The following is a 19,187-nucleotide window of genomic DNA, read 5'->3' on the forward strand; positions in this document are numbered from 1 at the left end:
GTTTATATTTTTGATCAAGCATTTGCAGCTGAGCAGTCAAAACTCCGACAGCATTTATAATGGCTACAAAAATGCCAGCTGTATCCTCCAGGAAGTCAGTGTAAATCCGGGTGTCAAAAAGTGCCAGCAGCAATCCTGTGTTCCTCATCACAATAAATGCACAGGCTCATCAATATTACATGGACCTTCGTAATTTCATGCAGAGCCTTAGAAAGAGGCGGACAGGCACAGCCCAGCTAAGTAGATATGTCTGTAATAGCAGAACAAGTGGGTTTTTCTTTTTTTTTTCCTTTTTTTTTTTGTTTTAAATATTGTTTCACCTGCAGTTTACGTACCCAGCATAACCGTGACAGTATGGGAACTGCCACATTGGCCTCTCTTCCTCAGTCCTATTCCCAAGAGTAGCCAAAAAATGGAACTTACAGAGAGAGCATAAGAAAAAGGGCAAATACATTATCCCTCTGTATTTATCCTTCTGAAAATTGGTAGCTTAGGAACTTGCTGAATAGATCAAAGGGATTATATCTGGACCACAGTGTTTGATCCCTTTTTCAACCTAGTTATGCTTTTGGCCTCCATGGGAACCTGTGGCCATTTATTTTGGTTTGGGTGAAAAATAACTTCCTCTGTTTCTGTGTCTGGTACGCCCTCTTCCTGACCTCAGTAATACGGTTAGCATAATCAACACCATGTTCTAAGACAAACAGCCGTAATATGTCAGTGTGCTGATCACGCATCACCCCCTTCTGTCTTCCCCTTTTCAACACTGTGGTTGTCACCAGGATGTGATGACCCCCATTATAGAACAGTGTGATGGTTTTGGCTGGGGTAGAGTTAATTTTCTTCATAGTAGCTAGTATGGGGCTGTGTTTTGGGTTTGTGCTGAAAACAGTGTTGATAACACAGGGATGTTTTAGTTGCTGCTGAGCAGTGCTTACACAGAGTCAAGGCCTCTTCTGCTCCTCACTCCACCCCACCAGCGAGTAGGCTGGGAGTGCACAAGAAGCTGGGAGGGGACACGGCTGGGACAGCTGACCCTGATTGACCAAAGGGATATTGCATACTGTACGACATCATGCTCAGCATATGAAGCTGGGAAAGAAGAAGGACAGGGGGGATGTTTGGAGTGATGGCATTTGTATTCCCAAGTAACCATTAGGCGTGATGGAGCCCTGCTTTCCTGGAGATGGCTGAACACCTCCCTGCCCATGGGAAGCAGTGAATGAATTCCTTGTTTTGCTTTGCTTGCGTGCGCAGCTTTTACTTTACGTATTAAATTGTCTTTATCTCAACCCCTGAGTTTTCTCATTTTTACTCTTCTGATTCTCTCCCCCATCCCACCGGGGGGGAGTGAGTGAGCAGCTGAGGGGCTTGGTTGCCGGCTGGGGTTAAACCATGACAAACAGACAACTCCCCTGCCAGCACTGTGACAAGACTATTTGCCCACCAAGCACTGTTGCCAGGATGTGGTGACACCCGTTAGGGAACAGGGAAGCGTACCAGCACGTGAGATATTGCCTATAAAATCAAGCAGCTGCAAGTCCTAAGTAGGGCATAGACCGGAACTGCTGCAGGACAACAAACCCGTGATCCTGGGGGTCTGGGACACCCCCAGCACCGCCTGCTTCCTCCGAGACTGAGTGAGTGACTCATGTTGTTTTAGGTAAAGTCTGAGTCTAGATTATGGTTATTCTACGGCACGCTGATTATTAAGAATTTGACCCGATCTGCAGAAGGTCCAGGTATAAAAACCCGACATAGTACAAGAAAGCTACACTAATTACTAGAAATTCTGTTTATCTGAAAGCTATGATAATTGCTAAGAATGCTCTGTAACACTGAGCATACTCTAACTGCTAGAAATTTTAGATAGCAATAACCTATGCTGATTATTAAATTTTTATGTAATAATAAAGCTGTAATTATAACTACAACCCTGTGGTCAGTCCTCATTCTGCCAAGAATCCCTAAGAGAACCTGCGTGTCCCTGTAGTGTCGGGTGACAATTTCAAATCTATTGACAGCTAAATTTAACAGATGCTCTACAGACATTATGTACATATATGTATGTGTATATATAAACAAACTGAAGAGTCCCTGCTTACTCTTTCCTTGTCCAGCGGCCACACCATACCTCTGAGCAGCTTTGCCTCCCTTCTCTGCCTGTTTCTGGTAAACACTGATTAAAGAAACAAAACTCTACTAATGCCAAAATTTTGCTACGAACAGCCACCATCCATCCCCATTGGTAACCACTTGCCAAAGCAAACATGAAAAACTGCTTGGAAGTTTTCCATAACAGTACAGACAGATGAAGCTGGCAGTGCACCAACTTTTCAGGTTTGTATATTTGCTGAATTGTTGATGTAGTTGAAATAGCTAAGAAAACAAGTCAAAGTAATTTCACTTTACTTGTTATAATACTTCCATACGTGGTTTTCCATACATGGGGAAACACAGCTTTAGGGTATTCCTTATTCAAAGCATGATGAATTATAAGAATACAAATGAATTAAGTACTTTGAACATAAAGCCGCCTTTGGAAAGCATCATTTGAAATAAAAATGTTAACTTTGAGTTACACAGTAAAAATCATTATTAAGACACTGAGTTCCAGCACTGGTAACAATTATGCATTCTGGAGTCTTCTGCAGTGCTCAAGCAGCAACCTAGGGTGGATCTGTCTGCTGGTTAACAAACTACTACAGCTGAACTTACACAGTGTAAGAGTGCCCAAAGGCTTACATTTTCTGCTTGAAAGAGCATGTCACCATGGAACACGATTTGCCCTTTCCAGGATACAGTATAGTGCTTTCCCTTCAGCTGCTAAATGGTTGTCCAAATTGTTCATTTTCCAAGTATAGGTAGATTGACAGACGGCCATCTTATTTATTGTTCCTTTTTCCCAGTGTTTCTGGGCATAACAAAGGGAAATAACAACCCCCAGAGAGACATATGACAAGCCATCAACACACTACAAACCAGACAAAATCTTTAGTGAACTCTAAGGAGTAGTTCCATCACCATCTTTCCCTTCTGCGGCCACTAAGAAACATGCATCTGTTTTGTTTTGAAGTCTAACTTAACACACAGCCTGACACTACATCTAAGCAGGAGAGCTTCGAAGCTCCATGGTGCTCTCTAGTTGGAGACAGAGCCATATAGCAATAACCTCACCCAGACCTTGGTTATTTGAGGAGACAAAGCAATGTGGGTGAAAGGAATAGTGGAATGTCTTGGGTCCTCATTTGGGACAATGAAGAGCTCAGGAAAGGAACACAGGCGCCACTCAATCTAGAAGCAGCTATCATAGTGTCAAGTTTGCAAAGAAAGGTTAAAAACTGTAGTGCAGGGCTCAGCGAACTCTGTAGGTTCACTGCCAGACTTTCCCACTACTCTACCCAAAAGGAATACATGATCCAGACGTGAGTTTAAAAAATTAATTTTCAAACAAACTGAGCACTTCTGGACAAGAGCCAGTTAAATAGCTCTGTTCACATGTAGGAAGGACACATTGCCCTGTATTTCAATACAAGATGAAAAAGGAGCTGGAACCCTAGGACGGGCTCCATTTTGCTGCATGGACAATGCTCCCATCCAGGCATCTCTGGGGTCAGTTTATGCTCTTGGCCATTTGAGAAGTGCCAGTTCCTCAGATCTTGAAAAGAGATGCAACATGATATATGAATTGACAGAATCAGCCTTTAAAAGATCATCCACAGGTTTTAGAGAAAAGCAAGATATACAGAACATGTCTTGCATGCAAAAAAGGTCCTCTCTTCCTTCCATTATCTGTCTTCATGGAAAGGAACCTCAGACTTTGGCCACTAGACAAAAGAATATTAGACGATTTAGACCAAGTTCCTGTTTCTTTCATAAAAGTTCTTCACTTTTAGGCTTGATATTACTTAATTGAAATCTTCCTGTTCAAGACACTAAAAGGAAAACTGAAAAGGTAAATAGACAACAGGAATGAGCAAGACACTACCAGTGCCTGAGGCACCTCTGCTATCAGGGAACTAATTAGGTTAAAAACGCCCAGATGAACTCAGCAAGGGAACCACTAGGTCCCCAGGTAAAAGATCTGGAAGATGTAAGATATTAAGAGGTCAGAACTGTCATTTTAACAACACAAATGAAAAGAAATAAAACTTTAATCAACACCTCAGCAACACAAAAGCTTTCTACAAATACTTTTCTGAACATTTAGTCTCAGCCTAAAATTGCAGTCACACTGAGAATTTAATTCTGTTACTATTAAGGGACTTAGGAACTTCAGATTCATTCCCCTTTGATCTTTGGAGGGGGGGCAGGAGGGAACAAGAAATATAGAGCTACATTGTGGTTTCATTCCCATCCTTTTAAAACAAGTATGCAAAAAGTACAACCAAACAAACCCAGAATAAAAGAGGAATAACTGAGAAATATACTGAGACCACTGTAAATTGAAATAACAACCCATTCATTTCTAAAGGGCAGGAGTACTGAGGAGTGCACAGAATCTATCAGGGACTTGTTATTGCAGATGAGTTTGCATGAATCATACTTAGCTGCTAGGGAAAGTACAACAGTACAAAGCTCCAACATATGTCAGGAAGACCTTGGAAGCGGACAGCCCATCAGTTTCGCATCATTGTCAACCTGTTGCTGTGTCTCCCCAAGTGTCACCGAGACCTAATTCTTTCACCATCCAATGTCTAACTTTTGTGGTGGCCTCTGGGACCTGCTCAGAACAGCCCAAGGAAAACAAGAAAAGAGGGCTTTTCAGGCTGCTGCCACCAAGAAGCTGTAAGAACCATAATACCGCTGTATAAATCACTTCAAGTCTGTTGAAGTGTAACCAGACAGCTTAGCTTGCATGATCATGCTGTGTTCCCTGGTGTTCTTACTTTGCATACCATAATAGAAGTCACCGACACTAGCAAAGCACACCGCTCTTTCTTACATACGTAACACAGCATCATGCCAGATCAGGCATGACAGCTGCTTGCATCTGCTGGGAAGGGGGCAATTTTGGCATGGGAAGCTTCACCTGTGCTCTTCTGCCTATTGATAGCATCCCCAAGAGAAGAGGGTATCACCAACAGTCCTCAGCAGAGATCTGCAGGGATAGCACCAGCACCAGCCACTTCTGACCAAGTGGGAGCCCTCTGACCAAAGCGGCCACCAAGGATGGCGTGACCATGAAGAGGTTCAAGAGAAACAAGTTCACACTTCCTGAAGAAGGCTGAGGATGGCAAGCCCTGTTAGACAGCGGCTGCATCTCTGCGGGGGTGAGGGCTGCCTAGTGCTGCTGACAGTATGACGGCACCACAGTGCGTTTGCCTTCCCCCCGCTGCAGCTAACACTCCCTCTCACCCTTCCCAACCCGGAGCACAAGTTACAGATTGCCAGGGCAGTCTCAGAAGAGTGGCTGCAGAAAGGCACGAATGCTCAGAGGCTCTTGCACAGGACAGCATGGCCTGGGGGACCTACAGCTCCTCGAAATCTGGGTCAGGGCATGCAGAAGGGCCCCAGTGGGCACCTTCTAGGCTGGGTATCCTTTCAAAGATGCTGCTGCAGCACGGACTCTTCTGATGAATTTCAAGGTAGCATTAAATGGCCTCCTGTGTAAAAAAATTCAATACCATGTAACAACACAACAGATACATATTCCCTGCAACACATTTTCATATTGTTTGCGTGCTCTTATGTGATGGTATGTGAACAAAGTTATTTTGCCCTGATTTCACTAAGAATTGTGCTACTGGATTAGTGGCAATAAGATCAAAGTAATAAGCCTTAAATAGATTATTAACAACATTTTAAATTTGTTGATTAAGGTTGTTAGGGGATTAGAAACGAGTTTAAGTCACTTAGGGAAAATGATCTTAATTTCTGTTTAGAAATAGATTCAGATAAAGAATTCCTTTCGCTTCAGGAATCATAGGAAAATTTGGGTCAGGCTGTTATTAAAGTAATTTTCTTTCCTTCTTCACCTCAACATCTTAAAAGGGTACAAATTAATATATTCCTGCAGCAAACATATGTTGGAGAGCCCCTCATTCCCTGTAAAAAGCATATTGTTTTCCACTGCCCAAGCACCAAGTCTTTACTTCAGGAATTCACATCCTTCCTGAGATGATAACTGGGTTTTGTTATCAAGTCATGTATGTATATTTTTATATTCTATAAAGCATATCAGTATATAGCTCAGCCTCTGTGAATTTGTTTAAATGTTGGGAAATGGAAGAAGAGATAGTCACAGGACTTGCCTACTGATTAATTTGACTTTACTTGATTGAGGGTGATTTTCTCTCTATTGATGAGGGGGGAGCCAAGGGATATTTAACAACAGGGTGAGGTCCCAAAAACGTGTCATGGGAATGAATGTAACTCTGTGTGCCAAGCACTGTGCAATTCTCTGGATTCGGGCACAGAGCTCATATGAGCAGATGCTGTGCATTGGGGATTACGTTGCTTTTGTTAGTAATGCTCATAAATCAGAACTTTCCTCAAATGGCAACAAAATTAAAATTAGGAGATGTAAGAAGATCAAACATCTGTATCTGAATAAATAGCTTATGATATTGTTTGTATTATTCTTGATTTTCAGTGTAATATATTCCATGGATTTTCCTTTTCCAGAATGCAACCCTGAGTCAAAACTTAGCTTTCTGGGAGAGGGAAGGAGGGTAGAGGAAGTTAGACAGGAAAGGAAAACAGCCATAATGAAACAAAGCAAGAACTCCTTTAATAAAATTAACAGACTAGAGCTAATATGCATACATATAATCTGTGCATCTATATGCTGATGTTCATATATACCCGTTTTCCTAATGCCTCCACTGATTGTAAATAGATCACATGCAGGGAAAAAAACACCACACACATGGAGGACAACGGATGCTCTTTTTTCAGTTTGATGCCTGGAATGTAATAGCATTTTGTGGAAATAAATCCTGACTTTGATGTTACATGCAATTTTCTAAACAGCGTAATTTCTTCTAAATGCTCAGTTAAGTAACCAGAGCGGATAGATACTTATTTTATTCATCCCAGTCACTAAATCATTATTTAGGTTCCTGCAAGGGGTGCATGGGAAACTATTTCTGAACACTAAAGCCAGAGAAAACAAAGCAACAATACAATATTAGTAACTGAGAAATTTCTCACAACTTCTCTTCATATAAAGCTGGAAGTATAAGATACATTAGAGTCTGTGTCTCATTAAAGCAAATATTTTACATCAAGTCAAACCAACCGCATAGGAATATTGTTTGTCCAAAGTGACTGTGTGTTCTCATTGCTTGATATGAAGATCAGCTCCGATGCACTGGCCTGACAAGTTGTATTTGCATTGGACATGGGGCCAGGTTTTAGTGCTGTATTTATCAGTTCTTGAGGCAAGTTAACCAATGGACCATGAAACATAGCAGTTTACTTACAACCAATGAGCCAAAGTCATGAAAAAGTTTCTAAAGCTGGCCCTAAGTGGATTATCAAAATAAACAGAACAAGCACCATGAAGAACACAGTGGTTTTGTTACTTTTTTTTTCTTCATTCTGAAAATTAAACTTATTTAATGCTTTCTATACAAACAAGGGTTAAAGTCTAAGTGCTGATTCTAGATACAAAAAGTGATGCTAGACATGGGGTTTTGATTTATTTTTTAAATCTCAGAGATCCCTTCCAGAAACTTTGTTTTCAAATCTGGTCTTCTTAATGGCACCTGCAGTAAAGTAATGTTTGTGTGTGGTGGGTTGACCTTGGCTGGCTGCAAGGTGCCCACCCAGCCGCACTCACTCTCCCTCCTCAGCAGGACAGGGGGAGAAAATAAGATGAAAAAGCTCATGGGTCAAGATAAGGACAGGAAGATCGCTCACCAATTACCGTCATGGGCAAAACGGACTCGACTTGGGGAAATTAATTTCACTTTATTGCCAATTAATAACAAAGTAGGATAGTGAGAAATAAAAACAAAACTAAAAACATCTTCCCCAACCCCTCCTCTTCCTTCCCAGGCTCAACTTCACTCGTGACTCTTCCACCTCCTCCAGCATTTTTTGCCCCTTCTTAAATACGTTATCACAGAGGCACCACCACCTTGGCTGACAGGCTCAGCTCTGCCCTGCGGTGGGTCCATTGAAACCGGCTGGAACCGGCTGTGTCTGGCATGGGGCAGCCCCGGCCTCTCCTCACAGAGGCCACCCCCGCAGCCCCCATTTCCAGCGCCTGGGCACCGACACCCAATGCACGGTGCTTGGTTTAAGACACATGAAAACCTGTTTTTTTGAATCTTATTTACAACTTTAAGGAAGAATTGTAAAATCATGTAAATTTACATCTTCTCTAAGTTACTTGGAGACTTTAGATGCGTCCAAAGACCTTCAGAGAGGTCCGTGAAACAGAAAACTGTCAGGAGTTACAAACACAGGCCTGCACACCCACAGCACCTAAATTGTACAGAGATTTTACTGAAAAGGGGCCCTTATAGCTTCTCTCTGGGCAAAAAGCTGCATTTTGCAGAGAAAAGGAAAGCCTTACAGGATGTCCATGACACAGAGTGGGGGTTTGGAGGGAGGAATGGGAAAAACAGTACCTCAGGAGGAGAAGGGGAAACATTTTTGTGTTACTAATGTTCTATTTTCTGTCCAGGCCAGGAGGAGCAAACACATCTTGGACAGTTGTTATTAAAACCAGGAGCTCTTCAGAGAGCAGAGCTTTGGAGGGCTGTAACATTTCACTGTGTGGGTTTGGATGGTTGAAATACAAGTCCTGTCTGCTTTGTGAGGTTTATTAAAAATACTGCTGTTTCACAGGAGGAGCTGCCCTCTGCAAGTCCCTCCCAAGTCAAAGAATCTGATGATCCTTCCAGGTTACTCATCTTTCATTAAGCTCTCAAAGTCTACTGCAGGTACAGATACTTTTCCACACGCATACAAGCTAGGAGTAAGGCAACAGAATCACAGAATCGTTTGGGTTGGAAGGGACCTTTAAAGGTCATCTAGTCCAGACCCCCCTGCCATGAGCAGGGACATCTTCAACTAGAGCAGGTTGCTCAGAGCCCCATCCAACCTGACTTTGAATGCTTCCAGGGACGGGATATCTGCCACCTCCCTAGGCATACATAATAGTCTACTTCAACTTTCATAAAAAGTTATTCACCTTCTATATACAGAACAGTTTCAGTAAATGAACATATTTGCACTTTAAGAAAAGAGAATGTGCAAAATTTTCACACAATTACAAATAAACTCAATTAATTGCAACCTCTGGACATACCATTTCTTATCAAGAGGCCTGTGATAATTAAACATTCCTTTGTGATATCCATGCTACCTATCCAAAAGTACCAACATTTTTTTCCAATTCAAGGCGGATTTTTTTGCCCCACGTCTGCCCAGCATTTATGCAAACTCATAGACAGCCCAGTCACCTCCAGAGGTAAAAAGTCAAGAGCAGAACAGCCCAGGCCAGTCTCCTGTCTGTGCCATCCTTGTGCCCCCCGGCACTACCAGAGCCGCTCGGCTGAGCTGGGGCAGAGTGGGGTACCCGTTACCCCCAGGCCAGCAATCCGGTGGCCGGGGGGACAGCAGCGAGGGCAGGGCTCGGCTCAGGCTGTGGTCCGCAGCGCATCACAGCTCCTGCCCAGAGGAACTATTTATGTGCTGCTTCCCTGCAAAGGGTCCCACAGCCCAGTGAAAGGATCCCGCCCCTGCCTCCACACCAGCGCCCTTCTCTCGCTGGGTGCGCGCCCGCCATCCCAGCCTGCAGCGCGGCTCAGCCAGCAGCGGCACCGCATCGCCGAGGAGGAGGAGGACAGTAGTTTATGCTGCCGGGATTCTGGAGCAGAGCTACGCGCGGCTCCCGCGGCGGTTCGTGCAGCCGGAAGAAGAGGGAAGGGAAACAGAGCGCCAGTCCGTCACTGCAGCCGGGGCAGAAACACTCTCCCAGCCCCCCGCGCCCTGCCGCGGCAAGGCCGAGGCGCGGCGGGCGGCGGGACGGCAGCGGGGCGGGCGCCGGGACGGCAGCGGGGCGGCGGGGCTGGCTGCCCGCCGGCGGGGAGGCGCAGCGGTGCGGGGCTGCCCCCTGCCGGCCGGCCCCGGCCTCCCCCGCGGGGCCGGGCGCGGGGCCGGGCCAGGCCGCCGTCCTGCTGCAGGCACTGCCGTTCTCCAGCGGTGTTCCTCAGTCTCAAGAGCTGTTTCACCTCATCCTTGCTGCTGCCCACGCTTGCTGAAGAGTTCGGCGCAGTCTTCCGGGAGCTCACGAGCAAAGGCAGGCGACGGCTGTCTCATGCGGGAAACCTCACGGGCATGTCGGATAGGAATAGCATCGTTGGCCTTTCATTATATCAAGTACCTGCAATCTTATGTCAGGTAACATATTATTCCCATTGATTTTGAAAGTCCTAAAAACACCTTCTGCTTGGTCAATACGAAATACAGGCTTTACTTACTGCAGATCAAAGTTGACATAATTACTCACAAAACCACATTTCCAGATTATGAGGGCATTCAAAATTTGATGCAAACTTCATAAGCATGTAAGACAAAAATCCTCTGCAGTGGGAGGGACTAACAGCATCATCTCAGGTGATTATTTTTCCTGTCTGCTCTTCATCTTTGAAAGTGAGCCTGCTTGCCACTCTTCATGTGCCAAACCGCTGGGCCGGAGGCTGGTCAGCACTAGCACCTCTACCTAAGAGATATGTATCGCTTCCTAGCATGCATTTGCACTAAGCACCATTTTGTCAATTTGTTCTTTCATACATAGGTCTGGAGTCTGAGGAATATGAGGAAATGGACTTTGCTAGCATCCATTGCCAAATTAGAAAAAAAAAACAAATTATAAGGGCACCTAGGGTGACCTTTAGCTTTTCTAGCTATCACTTGTAAGCCTGACTGACATTTTTGTTCATGTTAGTTTTCGATGAGACATTTGGTTCCAGGCCTGTCATTTTTTATATCACCTAGCAGGCAGTGCTAGATGCACACTTGTGTCAGAAGGCTGTGGTATATCTTCTAAAAAATATCTTTATGGCAAAATAGTCCTATTAAGAAAAAAAGAGAAGCAAACAGCTTGAATTAATCCATTTACTCTGAGACTGCTCTGAAAAAAGACTAGATCTTGTCAAAACTTGACAAAATGTTTTGGGTGGGTTTTGTTTTTTTTTTTCTTCCACAGAATTATGCTGTTTCAACAAGGCTGAAATGTTTCACAGGGATGTATCGATTTCAGTGGAAAGGTTTCTGTAGTTCATGGTACGTTTTTGTCACTTCCAAAGGGAGATGCCAAATAAAAAAATTAATCTTTCCAATCTGAAAACAGATACTTTCACACAATTTAAATTTGTGATGCTGCTTTGAAGGTTTTGGATCTATTCCAGCACAGAGCAGAAACACACTGCAAAATGAAATTGCCATTGTTCGGAAAGCTCAACTTGGAAATCCTAGATCTGTGTCGGCGTGGAACCTGTGTGGCTAGAAGCATATAGACATCGACATAAGCACCTCTTTATTTGCATGCACCATAGCAGATTCTTGGTCTTCTTTTAAACCATATTAATTTAGAAACAAACATATGTAGACCTTCCTTCAGAGGCTGTTAGTTAAAAGGCTGTAGCTGTTCTGACAATTTCCATGTGGCCCAGGCAACAGTTAAGAGCGATGCTCTAGAAATGCAGGCTGTATTTTCACATTTCACCGTCGAGCAGTGGATGTGGACTCTTTTCCATCTTGGGATCTATATCCAGACCATATGTCTGTGCTACATAAATCTGTCAGATTTGAGGTATATGAAACTAACCTCTATTGCTGCCCTCCCCTCTCATCCCCTCCAACACTGGTGATTCATGCATTTTATTGCACTAATGCAGCATCTCTCCTCCTAAAAAACTCCACATTTCAGATGTAACTCATTGGCTTGCCCAACCAACATGTCCCTGGAGAACAGGGGAGGCTGTGATGCTGTGCAGAGCTGGTTACCATGTGTCTCCTACAAGCATTTCATGTTCGAAGGGCTTCCCCAAGGGAAAAAACCCCACATTCTTGCTGGTTACAGCCTTGTGTCACAGCCTACCATATGATGCAGTACATAAAACCAGTTTAATTACAAAGGGTAAAAAGCTGTTAGACTTAACCCAAATCTGAGACTTCATCTATAAAAGCTGGACAAAGTGTCCTTGGCCAACATAAAGAACCAGTGACAAGAAGAAAAAAAAAAAAAAAGAAACCCAAGCCCAGCAGCAGAGGTTCAGCCACTGGCTTCAAGAGCAAAGTATTGCTCAAGTATCCTGTTTTGCACATCTCAGAAATCCAACTAGTCCAAAGAAGTAGGAGATCTAGTTGCAAATGTCCTTTGAATAGATTTCTATCACACCACTCATTTCAAGTTCATATATATTCTTTTCTTATATTGGACTCTTGAGCAAAAAGAAACTTTTCCTGATGAGAAGTAGCCACAGCAGTAGCAGTTTCAGAAATATCCACCCCTAATGCAGGAATATTTTTGCTAATAGTTTTGCCAGGAATCACAGGACCTATAATTTGTGCTTTCCACATTCCTCCCATGTAGTACAGGTTTGAAAAGCACAACAGATGGAAGGAACATGAAATAACTGTTTCTTACTGAATTTCCAGTGCACTTGATGCATAGGGAGATTTATTCCTCAGCACAACAGAAAATTGCTCAGAGCAGCAGTGTAAATTGGAAGGAGTTACTAAGGTGACAACTGTCGTCATCCCAAACAGAAATGACCCTATTAGGGCTAATAATGGAAAGATTCAAGCAAATATATAATCAGTGCATGGAAGTAAGTTTCTCTAGGTTAGCCCATTCTTGCTAAAAACCTCTACAGCTCTGCTCCTAATGTACATTTTCTTTCTACGTGCATTCCTACTGCCCACGCAGACACAGAAGCCTGCAGCTATCAAGCTTACATTCAGAATAATGAACAAATGGGAAACCGCTGTAACATAGCTAAAAATAAACAAATTTCCCATTCATGCTCTTGTTGCTGCAGTGTCACACTATTCACATGCAGAATGGACTGGGAACCAGTTTGTGTCTAACTCTCTTCCTCTCCAAACAGGCCTTCCTTTGTTTTCCCTGGCAACCATTTAAACACCATGAAGGCAGAAGACACATGAGCCTCCTGAATACAAGGGTTTCATGCTCATGTTGCTGTTGCTAGACCACAGCCATCACGGACAGAAGAAACCATGACAGCTGGACCAACACTTGGCATGTGAAAGTCGGGCACGCTATGTCAGGATCATCCAGTCTGCCATCACCCATTACCGGAGTAATGGCTCCTTCTGTTTAAAAGCATATTCTGCTAGCTTCTGAACTGTCAAGTGGTATTTATTTTTTCACTCAGAAAATAGTGCCTTACTAATAACAGCCTAGAGATTTTTAGTACAACACAGGAAAAAAAACCCACACCAAAATACACCCAAAACCCAGAAAAACAGCTAATGTAATCTACAACCTATTTTATCCCTAAGGGTACTGTAAAAACAAAAGAAAATATGAATATTCAGTTTGATTACTGTATAATCTCTTCTAGGGATCATGCATTATTTTAGGCAAAAGTAGACATCTGCCTCTTGAGAGAAGCAGACATCTGAGATTCCCTGGTAAGAATTATGGCAGTGCTGCATCTGCTCCAAATTATCAGTATCTTAACTAAGGATGCAAGAGTTCTTACATCATCCACCTCCAGACAGCTCAGAAAGACCGAAATAAGATAAATAAATACTAAAACATCACTAGATCTTGCACACACAGCCTGAGTGCTATGCAACCTTAAGAGTTGACGAGGAGGAGGAAAAAGAAGAGGAAGAGAAGCTGGGAAAAGGACCCCTGCTTTCTCTGTGGCAGTGTCCAGCAGGGAAGGAAGAAACTAAATGCCTAAAACAAGGTTTGGGTGCTGCTGCTGCTGGAGTATTTCGCTTCTCAGTGCGCCAAAGGGAGATTTGTGGGGTGGAAGTCTTTTGCCTGCGGTGAGGAATGAAAGGAGAGAAGTGACGATGCCCAGCTCTCTGAAAGTGTTCATAAGAGCGTACCACAACAGTAGAAGTTTCCAGATATTTTCCAGGTTCTTTCTCATTTGCAAGATGATCTTGCCCAAAATATTCACTGTTGTTGCTTTTTAAATCACTGATGAAGTGAGACTGGCATGAGTACCCAGTCTATCAGATTGCACTGAGAGCCACCCTCACAGGAGGAACAAATATTTGTCTGAACAGAGAGGAATTGCTGTCAGAATTCTAAAGAAGTTTGAATATTTTAATAAACAACCATTTCTAGCTTTCCTTAGTCTGCGCTGCCAAGGAAGAAAAAGTGTTTTGTTTTATATCCGCAAACTGAGTTTATAGCTTTTAAGCAAGTATTTCAGAAATAGGTAGTAGCATAAATAATTACAGAAAATTAGTCTTAAGGGAAAAAAATCAGTCTTAAAATTCAAACAAGACAACACATTAATATTTACAGAAGGAATGTGGAAAGACAGGAAGGGACAAGGATTACACAAGGGAGAGACTGAATGCCAATATAATGATTAGTTCTGTCCTTCTGCAGAGCAGCAGCAGATGCCCCAGCCCCAGCAAGTCTGCCTCTGGGAGAAGGCAGGAGAATCAGAAACTAGTAAGATGTTGCAATAATTTTATTTGCACACATTTACTCTGAGGACAAAAGTGCTCAAAGAAGACTTAAAGGGAGTTCCTTTTCTTAGTATTTTCATGTCAGACTCATAAATGTGTGATGTGCAAAAAGCGCTTTTTCTTCTAGTTAGTTAAAAGACTGATGCAGCAAGTGACTTCTTTGCTATTCGTTACACTTCTCACAGAAGACCACAGAAAAATCCCACACTAAACTATTGTTTTACACAGAGACACGTACTCTAAGGCTAATAACTTGCTAGGCTGCTAAAAAAGGATGCTGTCTGATTACTTCCCTTCCATAATATTATTGTACAGCAAATACTGAACTATTTCCAATGCACAATTTAATGGCAGACTCTAGCAGAGATAATGTATTTTAGTAACAATATGTTTCCAGTTTCAAATAGAAATGTTATGGTGGGACAGTCACTATTTGGATGCTGAACATTATGTGACGTAATAAAAATCTGACTTAAAGAAAGGAAATAAATATATAAAGTTATAAATCATTCAGGAAGATGTTTGGCTTTAACTTTTGCCACTACTTGCTTGGGTCTTATTTAGCTATCAGTGCTAACAAAATATCTCCACAGAACAGTTCCCTAAACCATCAACAGCAAATTTACATCACCTGAGAATGAAAAAAAATATGTTTTTCAGAAAAAATTCTCACAGATTTAAATATTTTTTTAGAATGTCCCTAAAAATCCCCCAATTTTTTTTTTCATGAAAAAACCCAAAGATTTTTGTTGAGAAGTTTCTAAACTTTCCATCAAAATTTACTTTCAATACAGACAGATTTTTCTTTTCTTCTGCTTTTCAAGTGGAAATGCTACCAAACATGACCAAAATGCTACCAAAAATAGCAATACCAAATGCTATTCAAACATGACTGCTACTTGCATAATCTCTCATTTAAAAGAACAAAACTTAATTTAAAAGTTCATAAAATATTCTTTATTATACTTCTATTAAAAACTATTTTACTATTCAAATTGACTATAGACAATTCAAGGCTGTTCTTGTTTTCAAAATATTCAAAGGTTTCAGATGTCCATTGGCCATTAATTTTTATGTGGCTTTAAAATTAGACTAAAACCATTCTTAACATTTTTGCCAATTTTTTTAGCACAATATGACATCTGCAATATTCGCTGAATGAGGCTTTTAGTCCCTACTCCATTTCTGCAAATGCAATGAGTATTCTTCCTCCATTTCAAGGATTAATTTTGCAAATGACACTTTAAGCACTCCAAGCACAATGGAAGAAGTCAAAAATAAATCCTACAAGTGCGAGAGGCCAGTGCAGATGTGCGCGAGTCTCAAATGCATTTCATTCCCCACGCTGACAGTCTTCTGTGTCCAATAAAAAAAGGGCATTGGGACCACAACGATACTATTAAGCTTCATCCTCTTCTCCAGCTGGAAGGGCATTCAGGTTTACGTAATGCAGCTATTTTATTTTCATCACAATTCACTTGCATGGCCGAGATCTGGGCAGAAGGCAGAAATGGTTGGCCACCCACATCTCGAAGCAGATCAGCCCTCTAGCAAGGATATTGGGGGTTTAAAAAAAAACTCTCATGAAACTGCAAACCTGCGAGTTGCAAATCCTCCCAATTTGCAGCTTAAGGTTTATCCCACATCATTTCTTGTGCCAGTGCTTTAGCTATTCCTCCCAGTCTGCAGCCTCTCAGACTACAGAAACCAGGCTCTGATGTAACAGTATCAGACGCCTGAGCTAGCAGAGACTGTCATCGCTCCTTGGGACACAAAGCAAGCAGGACGACTGCTCCAGCCCAGTGCCACACACAGGGAAGAAGTGCTGCTGAGACAAAGGGGTTTCTGCACAAGCAGGCAGGGTTCCTCATCATTTTGTAGCTCCATGTGATTTTGTAGCTAGCGCAGACCTACGCCTCCCAACCAGGAGCAAGACATGCCAACACAGCAACGGAAGCAATACCACCCGAGTCTGCAGGAGTCGCTGGGCAGCTGGGATATGTGCTCACTCGTTTTAAAAAATGTCCAGTTCGATTCTTTGATTTGTTTTTGAATCCTTACTCACTGGGTAGAAAAAGGTTGATTTCCCATTTCTGTAATTTTCTAACTAGTTTTCTAATACTCAGAAGAAATGTGTTACAAAGTTTCTAACGGGTCAGGCTCTTTTGGGCTCACTGCAGGAGCTGGAGTGAGGAAAAGGGACTGCAGGCAGAGCTCAGAGCCAGGGCTCAGTACTATCGAAGATTGTCTAATAGCCACAGGCAAAAACACCCCGAAGGTCAGTGACGTTCCCCTCTCTATTTCCTGAAAGCAGATGGTGGAAGAGTTTGGAATTAATGGCCCTGCGGCGCCCAGCTTGGCACCAGCTCCCTGCAGAGACGATCAGCCTTTTCTGCTGACAGCCTGCGAGACAGCTCTCAATCCACGTGGCAGCATGTGTGCCCAACAACCACTCTGCAAATAGAATCTGGGAAGATATATCATTGAATGGCATCAAGTGCATTAAGAAAACCTGATTCCTTGTTTATAGTAGATTTTATTGTGTAATTCTGTCAAAGTTACCAACTCATCTTTTTTTTGTACAGTAATTCTAATAAAGGAATGAGCATATTGAATCAGGCCCAATCCAGTATTTTTCTCCAACGATCAATGTAGCAACACAAAACATTGCTTTAGAGAGACACAGGGTAAAAGGCCCCCCTCTCTCTCCCACGCACACTTTAAAACTCACTGTAAATCTGTATATTTACATTCAAAAGCTAGTTCAAAATCTTTTCTCCTCATTAAAATGTGATAGTATTTACTGTTATCTAAAGGTATCCTTACCACCCACAGAAAAATTCAAGGCCTCTAAGGTTTTTTTTCACTATTGTCATCATCGTGACTTGTCAATAATTAGACGCAAGAAAACTAATCAATGCCAGTCAACATGTTTTTTTGAAAAAGCTTTTGTCACTTCAGTGTTCTTTTTTTGTTCTCCAAGATAACGTGTTTCGAAGTAAGGATGAAAGATCTTGACTTGGAAAGAAACAGCTCAAAGACAGACTTGGTTATCTAAAGCCATGCCTGCCTTCTCATAACGGTCTGGGTCCAACGCTGGGGTAAAAAAAGTTAAATCTTTCTCTTTTCATATATGATTGAATTAAAACACTACCAGATTAGAATGACATTTCTGATTATAAAGTTTATTATTTCCACTTACTTCCTGAAAACTTCGAAGGAGAAAAAAAGTAACCCTGTGGCTGAAAAATAAGCCTTACAATGCTAAATTAAAGAAGTTCAATCTACTCAGCTCATAAGGGAAGGATGAAAGGTGAATTGTCACTGAATTTGTATGATTACCTATGGAAAACGCTTGGAGGAAAATTACTTTCCAGTCTTGCAAACAAAGGCATAAGATTCAATAGCTGTAAACAGAGCTTAGATGAACATAACCTTAAAAAGATGAAATTTCCTGACAGCAGGAGAAATTGAACTTTGGAATAATGTATCGGAGGGAAATCCAGCAGTGGTGAGCAATGTTGCAGTGACACAGCTGCCATGCCTGTGCCTGCCTTTGCACCCACTGATCCAGACCCTGACCTGCAAGCCAACCTCCCAGCCTGCCCTCAGACCTGCCCCACCGCCATCAGCTTGTGGGGTGACCGCTGGACTCGGGGGTCACGCTGGCTACCATCACCAGCCCTGCCCGCCCTGCTCACATGGGAATGGCTACCATGCTGTCCTCCCCACGAGCAGCCTGTCCTTTCTCCCCTCCAACACAGTGCCTCCCCAGTGGCGCTGGATTTGTGCTCAGTTGTTGCCACCAGACCATAAGCACCATCATTTTGCACGATCAAGCATTGCTATGCATTACTGCTATACATCTGCCTATACTAGAGACAGGGAAAATAAATTAGAAAGGTGTCGCCAAGCCTGGTGACTCTCATTATCCACAGCATCAATACAAACTGGCCTTTATGTAAAATGATGGCAAAAAACAATCTGAATAAAGGGTGCTTATACTGAGGAAATTCTTTGCTTCATAGATAATGTATGCATGTTGCTGTCACACAGCCCCCAGGAGAGTCCCCCTCTATGCTGCCCTCCTCTTAACTCCCATGTTCTTCAAGAACAACTGATCTCTGGTTAACAATCCGTATGTGTTATCTGAGAAGCTTCCCATATTTTGCCCAGCACATTCACCTGACATTTAGAGTGTCTCCATACTCTCCCGCACAAAAGAGCCTGGTTTGTTCACCAAGTGGTACCTGCTCTGCTTTCAGAAAGATGCACTGAACACAGCGGGAGTTAGGAAAATCCAAAGCAAGGTGGCTGCACTCTCCATTCTAGGAAATATTTTTAGTTAGAGGACAGCGAAGAGCAATGTGCAGAAATTCAGGACCTACCTGTGATCTAGCTAAAAGCCTCCCAGGTCTTCTATAAACAAACGTAGAGTTCAGCTTTCTTGGATTTGTCACCATCCAGCCGCTGCTTCTTCTGCACTCTGCCTCTCCACAGCCTGCAGAATGCCTTATTTCATATTGCTGCGGGTACTTTGT

The 19,187-nt window shown here is 42.7% G+C and overlaps 2 protein-coding genes across 8 annotated transcripts in view; one reads left to right on the forward strand and one right to left on the reverse strand.

Annotated features, from left to right (window-relative positions):
* OXR1 (oxidation resistance 1) overlaps positions 1–19,187 on the reverse strand; it is a 355,322-nt gene that overhangs the window by 190,265 nt on the left and 145,870 nt on the right. The window lies entirely within an intron of this gene.
* LOC140648672 (uncharacterized) lies at positions 9,316–17,212 on the forward strand. The gene is made up of 2 exons (XM_072855031.1): positions 9,316–10,359; positions 13,074–17,212. The coding sequence occupies exons 1-2, from the start codon at positions 9,316–9,318 to the stop codon at positions 13,173–13,175; spliced, it is 1,146 nt and encodes a 381-aa protein (XP_072711132.1). The 3' UTR covers positions 13,176–17,212.

The sequence above is a fragment of the Ciconia boyciana genome, chromosome 2 (genome assembly GCF_034638445.1).
Source record: "Ciconia boyciana chromosome 2, ASM3463844v1, whole genome shotgun sequence".
Taxonomy (NCBI): Eukaryota; Metazoa; Chordata; class Aves; order Ciconiiformes; family Ciconiidae; genus Ciconia; species Ciconia boyciana.

Bases quoted from the DNA above. Each gene is read 5' to 3' on its own strand.
- LOC140648672 (XM_072855031.1), top strand. From the start codon at position 9,316: ATGCTACCTATCCAAAAGTACCAACATTTTTTTCCAATTCAAGGCGGA. The intron at 10,360-13,073 runs GTAACATATTAT...CTCTCCAAACAG, and splicing joins TACCTGCAATCTTATGTCAG to GCCTTCCTTTGTTTTCCCTG.